Here is a 20,955-nt window from a genome sequence, read left to right on the forward strand (position 1 = left end):
GGTCATTGAAATGGCTTTCTTTGTGACCGTGTGTTGCAGCTGCTTGTTCTTCATGCGCAGAACCAGTGCTGGGAGAAATCTGTACGGAGACAGAATCCCACCAGGCCTGGCTGACTTCGCAGCTCTCTCGGCCTGGACTGCCATTGGCCGGGATGTGCGGTGGGCTGGTGTCTGGCTGTCTGTCTGTCCTCAGTAGCGTTATTTCCCCCCCGCCCCCCAGATGTATTCCGTCAAAGCCCGCCCCCTGGTGGGATTGGCAGAAAATAGCTCTCTTTCTACGGTCAGATTGGCTAAGAGCATGTTGGTTCTAGTAAAAAGCGACAAACTGTCCAATCCAACCTCAGGAGTCCGAGCGCAGGAGGCACACATACATCAAATCATAGCTCAAGAGACAGATTACTTTCCAGTCTTAGCCCAGGGAGGCCGGATAGCACTATTGGATACTAGCGCGGGGGGCGGGGCTTGCCGGAATACGGGCGGGGACAAAAAACCACTCGTAGCGCTGCATCCACAGCAGTGAAGACACAAAAGGGTCTTCTCAGCTCGGTCTGCCGGACGCAGCAGCGCGCGAGCTCCGCAGAGGCGATCGCGTGCAGAGTAAAGCATCCTTTCCTGACCACAGCAGCCAAGGACACCTGCCTGTCCGTCCCAATGGCCACATCCTAATTAAAGGCAATGACAGTCGGAGCTTTTGTGTGCAGTGCGCTTTGAAAGGTAGGAGCCTTACCGTTATCGTGTCATCTGGCTTTGTTTGACTGTGCTTTGTTCACTCAGCTTTGCATAGGATTTAATACCTACTGGCTTATCTTACTAGGCTGGGTAAAAGACACCTTTATGTGTATGTGCATCTCACATCCTTCAGCTGCAACTGTAGAACAGGGCGCTGTGTGTTGTCAATAAATCGTTCAATATCTCTGTGTTGATGCTGCATAATGCATGCAAATGCACGGCAGCAATGTTTCCCCCCCTTTTGTATTGTTAATATGCACATGTCCACGCAGCTGCGCCTTTAACGGTGTATTTGCATGGGAAGACGACCACTCCGAGGAACAAAAGGTGGCCGGTGCACAGATTCTGCTGTCTGAGACCCCAGGGCTTTGTTTCATAAATGGCACCCAACGTGATCCGAAGCTTTGCGAGTCAGACAGGGTTCAGTTTAGATCTTCTTGTTCTAGATATTGTGATTTATGTTCTAAAATGTGCGTTTGGAGAGAGATTACGCACAGGTATTCACACTGTGCCAGACAGAGAATATATGCATACTATGGCTGTGACACACACAGACATTTGTGTGGCCCACAGACACTGTGGGTACAACAGACACACATATACACTGCCATAGGGAAAACCCATACATACCATGACTATGACACACACACACACACACACACACACACACACACATAGTCCTTCAGACTATGACACACAAACGCACATGCATGACCTTTCAGAAAATCCATAAACACTGTCCTACAGAAACCCCATACACACTGGATAACACACACATACACTGGCCTACAGTGAAACATTGTGGGTATGACACACACATAGACACATATGACATCCCAAGTACAACTCACATACACCTTCCCTACTGCCATAGAAAATGCATACACATGACTGTGACACACACACAACCCAAAATTTCATACACACTGTGGGTATCACACACACTGTCCTACAGAAAACCTACACACACACACACAGGATAACACACACACACTGGCCTACATAAAAAAAAACATACACATACATGCTGGTCAACACCTACACACACTGGCCAACAGAAGAAGAAAAAAAACATACACACTGTGACTATGACACACACACACACGAGTTATCTCACCTATTGAAGGTTCCTCAAGCATTTGCTGGATTGTCAGGGTGTGATGATGAGGCACCTTTCCTGATGAATGCCTGTGCAGCTCCTGACAGCTGGTCAATATGTTGATTGAAAGCAGCCGGTGGCTTCATTTCCAAAACCACTGAGAGAGGGAAGCGGGATATCGAGCAAGCAATAACCTCCGTCCCCTTCCCTCTCTAACAGTTTGCACTAGACCATGGCGATTATCTAAGCTCTAAATATCCACATCCTGTGCACTCTGTTCCTCAGCAGCAGAACGTGTTTGGTGAGCAAGCCTTATTTGAGTTCACACCTTATCATTATTGCTGGGCCGACTTTAGCCAAGCAGTTGGCTGAGAGGGAGGTGTTATGCTTGTAGTGTGCACTCGCTGCTTGAGTTTGCTTCAGTGAGCTGATATACAGAGCTGTCATAACAAGGCCTTTTGTAGTTGTTCCAGAGAGTTGTTACTGAAAATGAGTTTAGGCAGCGTTCACATTACAGGGTTGAGGTGTCACATATCTGTCAGTGATGTGAGCAGGTTTGGTGCAAGTTAGCCGCAGTGGACACTGGATAACAATGACAGATAATTATATGAAATTTAATCTTACTGTTTTCTTTATATTGTCATACAGGCACATGTAAAAGAGGCATTTCTTAAAAAAAAGTCAGATACATTCATACAGCTCTGAAAAAGCAGATTTATATAAATAAAATATAAGCCACTTTCACATGTGGCTACAAGAGTAATGAAAATGGTCAGATGCTAATTCATGTAATTGTTCATCATTGTATATGTCATATAAGTCACCTACAATAACGAATGTGAACCGGCATCACAGAAAGATGGGGTCTGAAAAATCTGAATTGGTCAGGAAAGCTTGTAATGTGAACATGACATTAAGGGTGCGTCATACAGTGCTTTACTACACTGTGCACACTAACTTGTCAGTGCACCTTTTCCCAGTTCTCAGGAGGATTAAAAAAATACATTCACTAGGGGGCAGGTTAGGACCAAAACATTCCTGGCTGACCCAGGATTGGGAACTTTCTTGAGTATTACTTCACTGAATGTGTCGACAGCTCATCAAACCTATTTATTTGTTTATCTTAAAAAGATATCATAAACAGGCCATTGTGGTTTGTTTGTTTTGTGCTTTAACATCACGATACATGGGATCCTGTCAACACTGTTTATGCTGGTATTGCATCTGGATGCATAGTGTTCATTTCTGAGGACATTCATAGCCGACATTCCGAAAGAAACGCAGGCTGCAAAAGGGCAGCCATCTGGCTTATGCATATGCATTAGTGCAGTATAGCTTTTAGATGAGCTTAGTTTCTGGCCCTGCTGTGACCTCTACAACCCCAGAACCGTTCCCGGTGTGAGTGGGATTGAGCCTAGACAAGCCCACCATAGAGCCCAGAGTCTCTGAACTGATCTGCTTCCAATACAAAAGGACACACCGACTGTGAACACCGGCCGGGCCTGCAGCCTTTGATGTGCTCCAAGAATCCATGAGCGCTGTGTGTTTGCACTGCACTACAGTTCATGTGAGTGTGTGTCAAACTGAGGCAGCAAGAAGACTGCCACTAACAGGGGTTCCATTGCTTGGCCCTGTAATGTCCCAAAGCTAATTTCAGGTCAGAGTAGTGTTGTAGTACTCGAGCCTTGAGACTAAAAATTAATTATTAATGGTTTGGGTCTCATCTCTGTCTTGACAGTATTGGCCTTGTCTACATTTTTCAGATCAGTTAAGTCCAATGCCTTTTTTCCATACGTAAAACCAGATGTATCAACTGCTGCAAATATTTAAAAAAGAGTTTATCCTGCTTTTGTTGGAGTAACTCTCTCTACTGTCCAGGGAAGGCATTCTGCTAGATTCTGGAGCATTGCTGTAAGAATTTGATTGCATTTAGCAACAAGAGCATAAGTGAGGTCAGGATGTTGGGTGATCACCACCCCACCTCATTTCCAACTCCCCAACTCATCCCAAAAGTACTGGATAAAGCACCATCCATCATTCCAGAGAACACCACTGCTCAATGCTGGGGGGGCATTATACCCTTCTAGCCCATGCCTGGCATTAGACATGGTGTCAATAGGTTCATGCTTATCTGCTTTAGAGAATCCTATTTTATGTGCAGTATTTTTCTACAGGGATGAGACAAGTTGTGTGTGTGTATGCATTTGCGCATCTGTGTCAGAAGTGGGTGCAACTTTCCAGTATCAGTTAAGTCCAGTGTGTGTGTGTATATATATATACACATACACACACTTACATAGTAGTTTACTGTATAGGGAGTATGGAGGTATACATGTTTTGTGACGTTGGCATTTTCATATGCACGGGAAGCCAAAATGCAGACAAAAATTCATTCATTAGATAGTGTAGGTCAGTTTTCTTTTGAACTGCAGTATTATGTAAATATCACGGTGTTGAAAATGTGCCAGTGCAAGAGCTCTACCATCAATAACTCAACAGCACAGATTAGCTAGCGCAAGAAAAACATGTCAGTTCTCTCCATAGTCATTAGTTAGCATATGTAGCTTGGTATTAATATTGAGCAGAAGGGACAGAGAAGTATCTATCACCTAACTGTCAGGAGCCAAATTGCTAACTTAAAAGTTAATATTTTTCATTTGTTTTCATGAATTTGTATGCTATCTAACATGTATAATAAAAGTAAAACGAAGTACAAACACATTTCAGATCATTTATGTATAAAGCTTAATCTGATCTCGGTCTTGACTTGGTCTGATTCACTCCTGGTCTTGGGCATGATTTGTTCGGACTTCTTGTCCTGGCTTGGTCTAGTCTAATGGCCCAGACTACAACACTGGTTAGTGTAAGATTAGAGTACATGATTGTATGTTATTATAAATGAAGTGGCGACCACTTATTTCATATCCTATTTTTAAGAGTAAAAAAGACTTTAGATCTATGAATCGGGACCATAACTATTGTAGGCATTTGGCACATTCAGAGTAAAATAATCATTGAATCATTTTTATGTTAGATTACTCAGCCATCACTAATGCAACCTGCATTAGTGATGGATGAGTAATCTAACATAGAAATTAGGACAGAAATCATGCCCTCTCCTGCTAGAGCTGTTTTGCAAAAGTTATGCTTGGTCTGTTCAACATTCAGTAACCATTGCATCTTAATTTACTACTCTAGCTGTTCATGTGGATCAAAGGAAGAACTACGCAAAGATATTTCAGATTGTATATCTGACTTAGTTTAAATACCTGCACCTATCAGAATCCATAGACCATAGAAACGATCTACCTAGGCATACAAAATTTAGGATAATATTATTTAATATAAGCCTAATTTAGCTGCCTGTTCAGATGAATAAGGATAATATCAGATGAATAAGGATGGCTTATTCTTTTCTGCTTTGTATTTCTGATGCACACTTTGTGGTCTGAGCTGCAGCTGAGTTATCAGTGATGTGCACCCAGCAGTCTCGTGCTTAAGCCCAGTGCACCAATTTCACTGTAACTGCAGATGTCATTTTAAGTGCATTTTAAAAGGTTCAAAGAGGCCAGAGAGCCGCTGACTCACAAAAGGTTTCCAACCTGCGATTGTTCTGCTTTCAGCGCAAAGGCAAATCTTCATTATTACAGAAATGGATTTCTAAAGGGTTTCAGCAAAAGAAAAAAGAGAGATGGATCTCAAAAGCATCCTTTGTGCATTTTGTCATTTAGGCTGGGGATTTATAGTCTTGTTTCTGATCTGTGGGGAGAGCTGTGGTACAGATCCAGTGGCCTTGGTTTGAGTGTTCTGGCCTTGCTGGAGATGTCTGCTTGTTGCAGTCACGGAGAGGGAATACTCACACAAATGCACCTACACAAACTCAGTCACGGCAGACACACGCCTCAATGTATTGACTATTCTACAGATCACTGAACTGTCCTAATACGCTGTCACGCTGCTCAAGTCTGTTGGTTGTGTTTCTACAGCGATGGAGAATCAAGGCTTGACTCAGAGCTTTAAAGGTCAGTAAATCAGAAGAGGGTGAAGCACAGCCTCTGCAGTGGCATCATAAATACTCGAAACATTATGAGGGCCTGCTGTATTGTAGCTGCATCGACTGTCAAGCTGACCTGGGCCTGAGCGAATGTCAAGAGATGGACAAAAAGATTTCTGTTTGATTTGATTATATAATCTAATAGAGTGAAAAGGGCATATGGTTGACCTATCCATGCTCCACCGTCAAATACATTGCTTCATAGAAACTGCAAGGTTAGACACTGCAAAAATCCCATTAAGCGTTTAGGACTGAGACAAATTCATTTCCACTGTTTAATCTGCTCTTCTCTGATCATAATGTCACTTCTGGTCTATGTCACACACTACCTTATTGAACATGCATACATACAAGTCAAATGCTACTTGTTTTTTATTTTTACCCAAACAAGTCAATGGTAAGCACAGGGTGATCTGAGCTGTGCTTGAAATGAGAACTATTTCTAAAAAAAAAAAATAATAAACAGTGCATCCAACAATAAGAGCAGCCTCTTGCATATTTTATAAAGGACAGTTTAAAGAACTTTCTAATTCTACAGGGTCATTTGGTTTACTATGGCCAGCGTGGACATGACATATCTCCTTTAAACTCCTTTATCCAAGTTAATGAGTCCATCAGCAAACTCTTTAAATGGACACTTGCTTAGTACAGTGCATGTGAAGCGTCACATTGTTAGGACAAATCAGACATTGTTTGTTTTTTGGGGGGGTTTTTTCATCACATTTACTTTTTCCTAGTTCAGTTTGCGGTGGGTCTAGAGCAGGGCGGGCCAATTCTGGTCCTGAAGGCTCCTGAAGGGTCAGATTCCTGCAGTTTTTTTGCTTTTCCTGCTCAAGCACACCTGAACCAACTCACCAGCTAATAGCCAGGTTTACTAGGTGTGTTTGAGCAGGAAAATCAGTAGCCTGTTGCCCACCCCTGGTCTAGAGGCTACTGGGATCAATGGGGCGCTAGGCAGGAATATCCCATGGACAGGGCACCAGTCTATCGCCAGGTACCAGAAACACCCATTTACTCACTCTCTCAACTAGGGGCAACTGAGCATGGCAAGTTCACCTACCATGTGTGTTTTTGAGAGATGGGAGGAAACTGGAATACCCGATGGAACCCACAAGGACACAGGGAGAGCATACCAAACTTCTTACGAACAGAAACCAGAGCAAGGAACGAACCCACACCCCTGGAGCTGTGCAGTACAAATACGACCTGCATCGCCACCATGTAGGGTTTTTTTGTCACGTATAATTTGATGTTCTCATTTTTAATCTGCCTGGTTTCGATTGACTGCAAGTATAACAAGGTCTAGCCTGATAGAGTCACATTTTAAACCTCATTAGGTCGAGCAACATTGCTACAAAATGAACACATTTGTGGAGGCAAAGCATGGACAGGTGAATCACTTATGGCATCCTACTTTGGTGCAGTCCTGAAAAAGGCTGCACAGCATCAGGCTGTAGTTTTATGAGATAAGGTTTGCAAGGCAAGTGGAAAGACTATGACGTGCCTCATCGTTTCATTATCCTGTCCACTTATAAAGTAATTACATGTGGACTTCGTACAGTCGGGAGCTAGAGTGGCTGTAGAGTGCCGTGTAGAGTGCCACTATAACATTGATTAAGCCGTTGCAATGATTATTACCTTTAAAAGGCTAAGCGGAGGCTTTGGCGGACAGCATTGATTTGTTGGCTGGGAGATTCTTTCAGCATTGCCTCTTAACGGCTGGGGGGAGGGAGGGATGCAAGTGTGGCCAATGAAATAAACAGCGTCCTCAGAAGATAAGCAATGGAGGGGAAGAAGCCAGCGTTGCTCAGCAGATACAGCGAGAAGCGTCGCATGAAGCAAGTTGTCATACATGATTGCACCATTTCTCAGGAGAGGATACACTGTGACTGTTCATTGCTGTTGAATGGAAAATGTACTCCCAGGAGAATCGGTTCGACATGGGGTGGCAGTGGTTGCCTCTCTGCATGCAGGGGTACATATAGAACGAAGTAGAGAGGGACATTTTCTGATATTTAGTAATGAGGTATGCCGTTATATGTCACATAACTATTTTGTTAATTGTTGACGCTTTGAAATGCTGTCACAAATTACAGTTTTACCACATGTCTTTACATACACACAGAGCGGGTCTGGTTTCTTAATCTCATGCTATGCTGGCACGTTGTGATCCTATACTACACCCAAGCTACATTTGATGTTCATACAGCTGTTCTAGTGTGTTTTTGATGGGATAGCCTACATAAAGATCACAGTGAAATAATTTTTTTTTAACATATTTAAAAGTATCAGAAAGATAAAGACCACAGTGCTAACCTATCTTTAACTTTAGTTCGTCCCGACTAATACATTTAGAGGAAACCAAAGACATGATACCCAGTCATTTTTATTTCAGAAATAAACAAAGACTATTATTATTAATTATATTAATAATTAATCATATTAATAATGTTATTATTAATAATAATAATAATTTATAGTTATTAGTAGCTGAATGCATTTGTGTGTATACATGCAGACACATGTTTGCATGTACAATTTCTATTTTCCACTGTTAGTATTAATAATTACTTTCTTAGCTTTAGCAACAGCCACTGCCAGTTCTCACCCACTAGCTAGATATCTGCCGATGTATTCCACAATGCCACCATCGCTAGCATAGCCCTCCTCTCTTTCATATCAAGCACCACCACATCTATCCGAATGCCACTGTACAGCTCAACACACATAAAGGAGGACACTAACCCCTGTCACGGACCTGATCATTTTATCTTTATCTGATATCACAAGATGACCGAAGTACTTACTCTACTCCCCACAGAAAGGCACACACAGCAAACTACATCACATCACAGGGTAGATTTATTACAGGACCGGAACAGATTCATTCTTTTTTTTTATCCTCTGTTATGTGACCCAACCTTTTCTGCTGACAGCGGCATCCATCAGCATAGATATACAACTGCTAATGCAAAACCAGCTGAATTTGAATCTGAGAGAGAGAAATAGAGCGAGATTTTCATGCTGTGCTGCACAACACTGGACCAGCGATTTCCCACCACAAATGAAATGCAGATCGGATGCATTGAACTGAAGGGAGAAAGGAGCAGTTGCTATGCTGTTCTTGGGTGTGTGTGTGTGTGTGTGCATCAGTGCAGTCCAGAGTGCTCACAGAGGCTCTTGGGAATTGTAGTTACATGAGAGATGGGCCAGTGGGACCAGCTGGTGGTGAAGGCCGCTTCGTTGCCTAATTACCTTATTCTCTCCATCTTTCATCTGCGGCTGCTTTCATGTGATGTGATAGGAGCAGTGCGCACGTGTGTGTATATCCTCATCCCGCGCACAAGCGGTAGCACTCTCATAAAGCTAACCTTGTACACACTGTTAGCACTGACCTTGCCAAGTGGAATCTGAGAAAAAAAACTCTAAATGAAGGGATGACCACACTCTGTGATGACAAGCCAAGACGAGGTGCCTTCCTGCAAGACCAACCACACACACATGCTCCTTCTCTTTGCCTTATATACAGCACACAGACGCACACACACACGCTCAGATCTCTACAGATGGCGTCTTTGAGTAGGACGTGCCATGCATTCTGTCTCATTCAACACATTGGTCTACATGAAGAAGCTCTGGCAGGCCGTCGGGACTATTCAGTCATTCAGAAATCACACCAGCCCGCCTGCTGAAGGAGAGAACGAGTGCTGCAATAAATAGTCCATCAGCTAATGATAGTCTGCTGTTTTGTCGGTATACAGTCTAGCCAACTCAGTACTGGATGCACACTCAAGTCTGACTCCTTTTTAGCTTGTAATATGTAATAATAATAATAATAGTAATAAATATAATTTTCAAGCCTCACAATAAAACATGAAGTACTACCAAAGGTTTTCAAGGGTTGTTTAGTATAAGTAGTGGTTCGTGGGTCATGATACTCAAGATACAAGCAGTAACCAGGTGTAAAGAGAGTCTATGTTTTTTTTTCTTTTGTTTTTCAGATGCCACACAATGAAAACATACATGGCACGCATGTCCTATAAGACAGCTCTCCAGAACTGATATAAAATTTGATTGATTTCATCAAATTCAAAGAGTAATAATGTTTGCAATAAAAGTTTACAGTCAGTACATTGGTCAGCAATGAGTGCTGCTTTAGATGGTTAAACATAAGAATATCATTGACTTTTTTTACCGAGTAAAAGCAATGGTAGGATGTTTCATGGGTAAAATGCATTTCCCCCAAATTCATCTCCAGTCAAATTCACTCTCTTACAACAGACAGCAACAGAATCTTCTTCCTCTTCTGCTGCCAGTTATATCACTGGTTGTGAAGATCCATGTCTGTTCTGTTTCGCCTCTTTATGATGAGCCGGCTGGGCTTTTTGTGGGAGCCAAATGTTAATGAGTGTTATGCAATGTGCGAAAACTTTGTCTGGCGACATTTCTGTGCAGTACAAAAGTAAACAGGGAGCAGTGAGAGGCAATGTGATTTAGCTATTCTGGAGGGGATTCTCCTGGCTCGCTCTGCTTCCCTCTTATCTTTTGTTCTGCTCTATTCCCCGCTTCTGTTCCGCCGTCGGAAAGCGGGGCCTTGTGATCTTGGGCGCTTGAAAGGGGTTTCAGGGAGCAGAAACTAGATCAGTGTTTACTGCAGGACGCAAAAGGTTACATAAGAACTCATTTGGCAAAAGACACAGAATCCACACACCCCCAACCCCCTGAACTTTGAAATTCGTGATAAAGTGTGTGTGTGTGTGATGTTGGATTTCAGCTATTCTGCTGAAGGTCAAAACACCAAAACAACCTAATATTGACCTCTTCTTGCCTTTGATTATGAAATGGCTGTGATTTAACAACAGACTTCAAAGGTCATGGGTCAAGTACTTGGGGTCTAAGCTGTTTTTGTCTATGGGAAAAATGCTTATCGCAAGAAACCCTCTGAATTAAGATAAGGTGTTAAATAAGGGGTCAGAATACCAATATTGGTGCACAGTTTCTACAAGCATGCTAACAGTCTACAATTGCTTGCCATCCCTAACTACTACTGTAACGCATTGTTTAAAGTGTTAGCTTGCTGTTAGCTCTGCTGTGAGCCTCAGAATTATTCTTTCTTCTTCAGCATCAACATGTGAGATTAAAATGCAGAATCATGCTCGTTTTTTCTCTAGGCTGGGAACTGGGAACTGATCAAGAAAACAAACTAGTTAAGTAATAAAGTTGACCATGGGAAACAAACCCAAGGTTTAATACTGTAAATATTACAGTCTTCAACCATTCACCAGATTGTAAAAGGACTGTTAAAGGTAGGATTCTGATTAATTAGCCTTACACACTCACCATCTTATAGTGTCAGCTGTTACAGTAAATAGACAGAAAAATGCAAGGTCAGCAATCATGCCTTTTTTCAACTTTCTTTTCTCTTTTCTCTTTGACTGCAAACTGAGCTCCAATAGTCCAATTAGTAAACAAGTCATTGAAATAACAGTGATTTTCATGGGGGAAATATACACAGGACAAACGCATAGGCTTCGGAACTTGTTGGTTAACCACAGGATGCGAACCAAGGCTTGTCTGGAGGCTAACAGCAACTACTGAGTGACAACACAACCTCTATGGTGGTCTGTGGTGTTATCAAGAGTTTGGGCATGTTTCAGTGGTAATTCAGTCTGAAAATATCACCTCTTTTCCTGTTCTCATTTTCAGAGCTATCAGTCGACACATCTCCCGTGGTAACCGTCCCCTCCCACTGGAAGAATGAGCTCCTCCCCCCTCGTGTCCCGTGCCTCCATCGACATCCTGGAGGAGCTGCAGCTTATTGCAGCCCAGAACCTGGAGAAGTTGGATATCAACAAGTACTATGAGGTCATCAGAGAGCTGGGCAAGGGCACCTATGGCAAGGTGGATCTGGTCATCCACAAGATCAGAGGTAGGCCTGAGGAATGTCTGCCTTAAAGCTTTGAAAACGTTTTTCACACTTGTGTGAAATGTGTTTACTTAAAGTTCATAAACAGTCCTCATTAACAATGCTCACTCATCTTATTTACAAAAACTTTAATTAAACAAAGTTAATTAAACAACCATCTATTAAAATGTTTGTTTTGACAGCTTTAGTATTTTAGTAATGTGGAGTAGTAAGACCTCTTCCCCGTCACAACTTGTTAGGACTTGTTAATTAGCTGATTCGTTGGTGTTCGTTTGTGTGTCTTAGAAAAGTGAAAATAGCAAAATGTGCAGGGTAGAGTTGGACTTCAAGTCCAAACTGCTCAAGTCCATCAACTGCTGTTCACTGTTCTGTTGGTTACTCAGGGAACCCACTAGAATAAATGAACAATTTAAGGAACCTTTAGAACAAGTCTAGGGTTCTTTTAATAACTTAAAAGAACCTAAAAGTTGCGGCCTAAAAGTTCTTCTACGAATCCCCAAAGGAAATGGTTCATCTATGAATCTGGGGCTGAAGTGTGGTGCTTGATAGAATCAAGTGAGGTAGTTTGAGCTTGTTAATCAAGAGTTCCTCCATTCACCCTGTTTTGTGGGATGGACCACTGAGGCACCTGGATGTGTTTTGATGTTCTTTGAGTATCTTATTAGATATTCAAGACACCTTTAGTCTTTACAGTAAACATATGCCAAGCAACACAAACACACATACACACACAAAGAAGCGGAAGTACTGACACCTGTCTCTCACGCACCCAGGGTCACATACAATCAAGCACAGTCTTCCCTGTTATTGGAAACCTCCCGTTATTAATCTTCATTGCTTTTACTGCTAATCAAATTTATTTTGCAGCTTACTCTCCTTAACCTGCCCTTTCATCTTGTCCCTGGTCACCATCGGCCAGCATGCTTGCGGCTTATGATACTTTACCAGCCTGTTATTTCAAACATCTAGCGACATATCTCAATTCCAGGAAATAGTACTGTATAGCCTGTGGGGATCAGCATAAAAAAAACACGTGATGCACTGTCCATCAAAATACAGATCCCTCGAAAATCTGTCGAACCTGTCTGCGACTGAGGCCAAACACTGACCATCTGCTCCTGGCTGCAGAGTTAATGCCTCTTTATGAGATCCAAAAACAGGAGCAGGCTGGGTTAAACAGCACATCTGCTTTTGTTGTTCTGAAGCCTGCACATGCTCTTCAGCCTGTTTAATGCTCCACTGTTTAGATATTTGCTCCTGAGGATTTTTAAAGAGCCATAGAAGAATATGCCTGTTGGCTAAAGTATGCCTGTTGGTTATCTTCCTAGCCTATAAGGACACTCATAGGCTAGGAAGATAATAGAGATTGTGGCAGTCACTGACTTCAGATTTATGTGATGGGGAAGTTTTCTGGGAAAGAGAAATGAAGCTAGACTCCTGGACTGGGTCTCACCGCAGTTTTCGGCAGGGCCTAAATCATTGAAAAAATGTAGTACAAGAATACATTGAAGTATAAGCAGTTAAATCTCAAGGCAGCCTTTAAGACACATTGTTTTTTGCTGATAATAATACAGCATTTATTGTTTTGACTTACCTAAAGCAATACGTTATGGCATGCAAGCCTTCTTCAAGGTTGTTTTCATATATTGTCAGGATGTTTGTACTTGCTTCCCACAACATATTCAGAAGTGTTCCAAGGTTTCTAATATCAATATAAAAACAATATACTCATATACACATGTATAAAATAGTATAATTTGTAGACTAGAGAAATAAATATATATATATATATATATATATATATATATATATATATATATATATATATATATATATATATATATATTAGAATGATGAATGGTTTAGAATGATTCTCTGCTGTCTTTACCCGTGGGGGCGGGGATAGCTCCACGCATCAAACTCTAGATGCCCAGAACTCCAGCCCAAAGTTTCCTGAGTTTCTTCTGTCTTTATATTCAGCTCCGCAAGCATGGTCCACAAAAAGGGAAAATTTAGTGTCATCCTGACAGCTTGAACAGTAGCTCAACCAGAATGCCCTACTTACAGTATATCTTTAGACAAATATTTCACAGACTGCGATTAGATTTCAGAGACCAGCCGCAGAAATTAAGCAACAAGGGGAATGCAGTGTTAATTTTTCAGAATGATTCATGTTTAAGAGGAAGTAGATGGAGAGAGGGCAGAACAGAAAATCCCAGTCTGCATTTGTAGATCTTTTCATCATTTTTATATTCAGATATTTACAATGAGTAATCCTCCACCTACTTTATTGTATTGTCACAGAACATTTAGCGAGAACTGTCATTTCCAAAGCAAACACAGAGTCTGATAGCATTGTCTGATGTACATTGCCTTCTACCTTGTTGGTTTTCCCTGCTAGAAGCAACAGCGTATCAACTCTCAAAACATTGTTCCAGCTCTCTGCCTCTCAGACACATTGACACATCTGCTAAGACAGATGTCAGCATAGGCACAGTGGCTGAGAATGCGATTGTTGTTTCAAGCTTTAGTTTTGCTGTCTTTGGTTCTTTTCTCTGATTGATTGGTTGGTCTGCTGGTGTATGCCTTTTGCAATGTAATAACAAAGAGGGCATGGAGGTTGTCCTGCTATTCTGACCTTCTTTATAAACAATCTCCTTATTAAACAATGCCCTGGAGGAACTCAGGTCAGTGGTGACTTACAAAGTAGAGTCTGGCTATTTCATTAAGATACAAAAAAAAAAAATAATATTAGTAATATAAAATTAATATATATTAAAATTAAATTATATATATATATATATATATATATATATATATATATATATAAACAATATTGGTGAAGTATAGACCTAGACCTTCAGTTCAGACAGTTTATAAACATGAAAACTTGGTCACAATTTTTCAGAATTCCTCTTAGTGAAAAACCATGGCACAGAGCTGCCCAACTGAAACCTGGTTAGGTGTTAGTGGTGGTGGTAAAATGGGTGTGCTAGGCCTTCAGTTCTGCTTGTGAAGTCCCAATCAATATGGCCCTGAGGTTTTGCAACTTCTGTATTCCCAGCAGAAGTGGAATCCACTTCAGCCTCCTTATATCTTTGCATAATGAAAATCTGGAAAAAATGACTAAATCTGCAAATGCCTTCAGCAGTGAAAAACACTGACAGCATAAGAGATTCACTTGTTAGCAGGAAGGCTGCAGCAGAAATTCTGCAGCAGAGCTAAACGCTAACCACAGTTGTCCATTCCCACAGGCACCAAGATGGCCCTGAAGTTCTTGCGGAAGAAAACCACAAAGCTGAAGAGCTTCCTGAGGGAGTACAGCATCTCGCTTTACCTCTCACCATGCCCCTTCATCATCAACATGTACGGAATTGCCTTTGAGACAGACGAGTACTATATCTTCGCTCAAGAATACGCACTAGCTGGGGATCTCTTTGACATCATCCCCCCTCAGGTGAGCCAAGTGATGCTGGTACATTTGAATCTTTTCTGACTACAGAGTGACCTTTCATAATCTCAGGGATTCTATGAGAAATGTCTGTTCCCTGACTATGAGTAGGTGGCATGTTGCTAGGTTATTGTTATTGTGCTAAATTACACCACTGTACTCCTCCCTGAGCATATTACTACGAGGTATTGTCAGTATTTATAGAACACTGTCCAATTTTCAGAAACACTAGGGACCAATTATAAAGAGCTTGTGAACAAGAGCCAGTGGAATCACAATGTACAGAGCATAGTAATAAGGAACTGACTGTTTGATTTTTGCCTCCTGTTCCTAATTATGTTGAATGTTTAAAAACACTAGTTATTGTAATACATAGAGTAATACAGAGATCGCCCTTATTGTAATACAGAAACCATCCTTCACTTATTTAATTTCTAGATAAAATGCCCATTAATCTATTCACGTTCTGGCTACCTGTGACGGTCCATCCAGAGTGAGTTCTTTTAGTACAAGTACAGCTGAGGTTCTGTAACAAATCCTTCCTGTAACATGTCATTTCTGCACCAATTTAAGGTGTAAGGTGCATTTTTAGGATACACTGTATGTTGTGGAAGGACTAATCAGTAGACAGATTTGATGAATTAGTAGAAGTAAAGCTGATTGTTACGTCATGTTCGAATCTGAATGTTCAAATCCCACGGGTGTGACTGTACTTGCAAAAGGGTAAAGTACAGTTTTTCATATTTCAGAAGCTATATCTGAGGAAATTAGACCACTATCTTGCATAACAAAGAACATTCAATTAAATAAGTCCAAAGTTTTCAAAACTAGAGATCAAAAATTAAATGCTATGAATAACATAGGACTCCTAATAGCTGTGCAAAACTTGGTACATCACCAAAATGCCCTTATCATATAAACTTCACTTTCATCTTTTAATCTTTCATCATCATGCACAGTATGGTATAATAGTAATAAGTGAAATTAGCCAGGTTCATAAGGATAGAAGCATTATCCTATAATCACTAAGCAGTGAAATCACTTTGCACATTAAGACATGACTAATGCCAGGGGGAAAATGGGGGAAATGAAATTAGAAATTATACTTAAACATGTGTAAATGTATATCAGGCATTGCAATTTGGGAGTACAATCAATTTGGTTCTGGCCTGGAGGAATTATGATTAATGATAATATGATATGATTATGATGAAGTTTTTGATCTGTCCAGGTGTCTGATTTAAGCTTCTATGTATCTTGGATAGATGTGTTATTTTTATAGTGTCATGCTTACCAGAAGGACTTTCAGTGACTCACAGTCAGTCAGTGTTTACTCTTTTTATTTGGCATTTTAATTATGGGTATGAGTCCTTATGTGCTCTCCACTGTGAAAATAATGAGGTGATCTTACTGTTGTTGTTATATTTATGATATGTGAGACTGAAAATCAGGACCTTAAGGAGCTATAGGTAGTGCTGTGGGTAGAACTATACGTTTTTATCTCTCATTTCACCAAGTCGTTTGTTTAACAGCTTCTGAGATATTTATAACTGATCTTTTGACAACTGTCAGCTTCAGGTTTTAGATTTAATGAGGATTTCATCTTCCATAGCATCTTGCTGCCATGGTGCCGTAAGTCTCCAGCTTATCGCTGATCAGGTTTTCTGATGCGGGGGCTTAAACTGCTCAAGTCTTGGCTGCTTGGTTGGATTCTGATCCTGCTGTTGTGTAACTGCATGTTTTTCCTGTCCATCCTTTCAGTCCATCTTCTCTCTGTTTTTCCTTCTGTGTAGGTGGGTCTCCCAGAGAGCGTGGCCAAGCGATGCGTGCACCAGGTGGCCATTGCCCTGGACTACCTGCACTGCAAGAAGCTGGTGCACCGTGACATCAAGCCTGAGAACATTCTCATCTTCGACAAGGAGTGCCGCAAGGTCAAGCTTTCGGACTTCGGTATGACCCGGCGGGCCGGGTCTCCAGTTAAGCGGGTGAGCGGCACCATCCCGTACACAGCACCTGAGCTGTGCGACCCAGGACGGCAGGAGGGTTTTCGTGTGGACTATAGCACGGATGTGTGGGCCTTTGGCGTGCTCCTCTTCTGCATGCTGACGGGCAACTTCCCATGGGAAAAGGCGATGCCATCGGATGCCTTCTACGAAGAATTTGTACGCTGGCAGCAGCGGAGAAGGCGCTCCAGCGCTGCACCCTCACAGTGGCGCCGCTTCACTGACGAGGCGCTGCGCATGTTCCGCCGCCTTCTGGCCATCGAACAAGACCGCCGCTGCTCTGTCAAGGAAGTGTTCGCCCACTTCAACCACTGCTGGATGCTGGACACGGAGAACGGCAATGCAGGCACACTGACCGGAGAAGCCACCAACAACAGCAATGGGGTGGTGAACGGGCACTTGCCCGAGCTGAGCTCATCTTCGTCGGACGAGGACGAGCTGGTGGACCGTCTGAAGCAGCAGAGCCTGTCGCCCACCTGCGTTGTCATGGAGCCTGTGGCGGCGCACTACGCCAACATTTCTGCCAACAGTTCACCCTCCTCAACTGGCAGCTACGAACGCACTTCCCGCGACAGCAACGCCAACAGCGGCCGCATCCTTGTGGCCACGCCCATCGAGATCTGTGTGTAAGGCTGTCATAAGAAGGGACGCGCTCTACTGGACTGCAGTGAGGTCTCCAGCCCTTGAACGTAGAAATCGGGAGGAAGAAATGCTCTGTAGCTCGTGTCAGGTGTGGAACACTTGTGAAAGAATTCTACAGAGGGTTCCCAGGCAGACTTCAGCTGTCAACTGTTCCTTATGACGAGTGTTTCTGAGGGAATGACATGAGTAGATGTATACACACTGATTGTGTACCTGAGGATTCCTGCTTCATCTGTCCACCTGTAATCAGTCAACTATGAAACAGTCCTACAACAAAAAACGAACAGTGGAACTTCTGACTTGTGTTGATCACCAGAGCACTGTAAAGCAATATGATACTCATTTTGCAAAAAAAATTAAATAAATAATAATAAAAAAAAGAAACTGAAGTCGGAATCTGGAAGAGACTTGTTTTAAAATTACAGAGTGACTCATAATGTGATTTTTGGAAGTGGTACTTTTTTGTGCAACATCCATTTGGTCAGTGGGTTAGTATTCCAAGAAATGTAGTTTCTTTATGTTATTTTGTTGCGTTATTTATTTTGGTCTTGCGCTCCTGACTTTTTGCTATTTATTTTGTACTGTAGCATTAGAGAGAAATAATACCCAGTTGCCATTACAGTGAGTTGAATTGTAAAAAAAAAACTGTTTGTAAACCAAAACTTTATCCCCCATAAGAATTTCTGCAAGACCATATCTTGAGGAATCTGAACAGTAGATGCATGGCGTTATCTGTGTGTTGCAGTGTGGTGCGTTTGTGAGTCAGCAGACTGGATTTGTCTTCAATGGGTCTTCTCACTGTGAGCAAGGCCTGGGCCGCCCAGATGATGTTATCGATGTGATCACAGCGCATACAGATGCCTGTCGCTACCCAGAGCACAGAGGGTGTTTAGTCCATGCTGAAAATAGGACTGTGTTACACCACTGAGCATGCCAGTGATTCAGAGGCGGTGATACCCACGTGGTTTTACCATCACTTGACTTAGCTTGAGAACCAGGATGCTATTGACTGTTGTATGAAGGAACATTCATGGTGACTTGAAAGTGGTTTTTTTAAGGATTTCTCAGGTATATGAAGGCTCCATACTGTGTAATCTCTCACAACAACCCAGTTCGAGTCTTATTATTGGAAGGCAATGATGAACACTGAGGGTTAACCATTGTAAGTCAGCGTACCTTTGACACGTATGCCATGACAAAGTGATGAAAGTGCTGCATTGTTCAAAATAGCAAAGTCTGAATCTAATTACACAAGCAGAGTCAGATATGGAGTTCGATCTGATATGGGCTGTTATCAGTAATGTGATTCATTTGGGCCTTAGAGCTTGATAAAAAGATTTGAAAATGTCTTTCTTGATCTGCTCTATTGAACTGCCACACTCAAACTGTGACAGAAGTAAAAGGCTTTTAAAACACTAATCATCTAAACCAAGGCTTTTCATTCAGTGACGGAGCATTTTCAGCTGTAATGTTGGTTCAGAACTAACCCCAGACGACTACATCACAATTTGGATTTTTATAGCATGATTTTAGATTCTTTGGTTTGTGTCTTTGAATAGGAGTTTTTTTCTGTTTTGATAAAGACATGGTAGCAAAAAAGGGTTTTTATCAAGTCAAGTGTTTCGCTAAGGAATGGTTAAATGAAGCGACAGATATTTTGCGCTGTTTAAAAGAAACAGCTTTTTGTGACAACGTTCAAAGCGGCGTTTCAAAAGCTGCATGGATATAAACCTATGTGAAAGGTGATTTTATCTGTGCTACTTTTTAGATTTGTGAGACTAACTGTTGTTGTGGTAATTTGCAGGAGCACAAGTTTGCATAAAACCATCTCCCAATGGAATCAAAATTACAATTTAGCAAAAAAGGTTTCTTTTATGCTCTGTATCTTCTATTGGCATATACATGCATCCTAAATTTGAGGTCCGGAGCAGTAGTGCCATATGTTGGATGTATTCTTGGCTATACTGAATCTCTGGACTTGATAGATGAAGAGAAGAATGGAGAGAAAAACAGCTGGAGATGAAGAAAACATGGCCAAATATTATTGTTCCTCCACAGACATTCAGAAATTGACTTGTGTGTTGTGACTTCCAGAAATATTTGCATGTATCAATATTGTTCTGGAGAGACATTGTTGAAATAAATGCATATCCTTAGTGCAGAATGATGTAGACTTTTTTCTTAGTCTTGTAGCCAATGGTGTTCAAATGTCAGTCATTCTAAGATGACTGACACTCTTAAAAATAAGGTGCCGCCACTTTTGGTTCCTTAAAGATCCACATTCGTAGAAGAGATGTAAGAGAGTGTAAAGTACCTTTTAATAGTCTAAAGAACCTTCACTTGATGGTTCTTTACCAAGATGTAGATTCTTAACATTTTGAACTCACAACTGGATTGTTATTCAGTTATTACTCTATTAATGCAGAAACATTTTTTGGTAAACATTTTAGTGTAGCATACTCTTGTGGAGTTCCACAGGGTTCTATTTCGGGGCCAAATAAACTGATGTTAATTATGACAGCAATGTAGTTATAAAAGTGAAGAAGTGTGGGCTTATATACAGAGTCCAAATGGGTTAATGGTTCACATTTACACATTTCTGTCACAAACATGGTTGTTCTATAGCACCACTCAATGGACTCATTTGAAGCACCTCTATACCCTCTCTAGTGTAAGATCATCCTACCCGCTTAAAAAATCCAGGTCCCAGTATGGTTATATTACAATGTACAAATGAATACAGACTGTTTTGGTGCATAAAACCACAAAAATGTGTATCTTAGGGGAAACACTTGAACTTAAAGAAATATGAAGGTTATTTGCACCATATATTCTCCCAATTAATGACGAAAAACATTCTCTCCCTTATTTTATCAGCAGTTCAAGTCACTTTCACATCCATTTAAATATCTTGCCCATTTTGACAGACTGCAGAGTTGGACCTGTTAGTTTTGTAATAGCATCCCTTTATCCTTTTTTGTCTATATGACAAAAAAACCCTGCTGTATCTCTATAAGTTTGCTTTGGGGTTTCAATTCCTGAACAAAGCCC

The 20,955-nt window shown here is 41.5% G+C and overlaps 1 protein-coding gene across 1 annotated transcript; it reads left to right on the plus strand.

Moving 5' to 3' along the window:
• Positions 1 to 485: 485 nt before the first annotated feature.
• On the plus strand, positions 486 to 20,056 carry unm_sa1261 (un-named sa1261). Its single transcript, XM_072693467.1, has 4 exons — positions 486 to 714; positions 11,589 to 11,811; positions 15,063 to 15,265; positions 17,053 to 20,056. The coding sequence occupies exons 2-4, from the start codon at positions 11,640 to 11,642 to the stop codon at positions 17,890 to 17,892; spliced, it is 1,215 nt and encodes a 404-aa protein (XP_072549568.1). The 5' UTR covers positions 486 to 714; positions 11,589 to 11,639; the 3' UTR covers positions 17,893 to 20,056.
• Positions 20,057 to 20,955: the final 899 nt, after the last annotated feature.

The sequence above is a fragment of the Salminus brasiliensis genome, chromosome 12 (genome assembly GCF_030463535.1).
Source record: "Salminus brasiliensis chromosome 12, fSalBra1.hap2, whole genome shotgun sequence".
NCBI classification, from domain to species: Eukaryota; Metazoa; Chordata; class Actinopteri; order Characiformes; family Bryconidae; genus Salminus; species Salminus brasiliensis.

Excerpts from the sequence above, each read along its gene's own strand:
- unm_sa1261 (XM_072693467.1), top strand. The coding sequence starts at position 11,640 with ATGAGCTCCTCCCCCCTCGTGTCCCGTGCCTCCATCGACATCCTGGAG. Across the intron at positions 11,812-15,062 it reads GGTCATCCACAAGATCAGAG|GCACCAAGATGGCCCTGAAG; the intron begins GTAGGCCTGAGG and ends CCATTCCCACAG. Across the intron at positions 15,266-17,052 it reads TTGACATCATCCCCCCTCAG|GTGGGTCTCCCAGAGAGCGT; the intron begins GTGAGCCAAGTG and ends CCTTCTGTGTAG.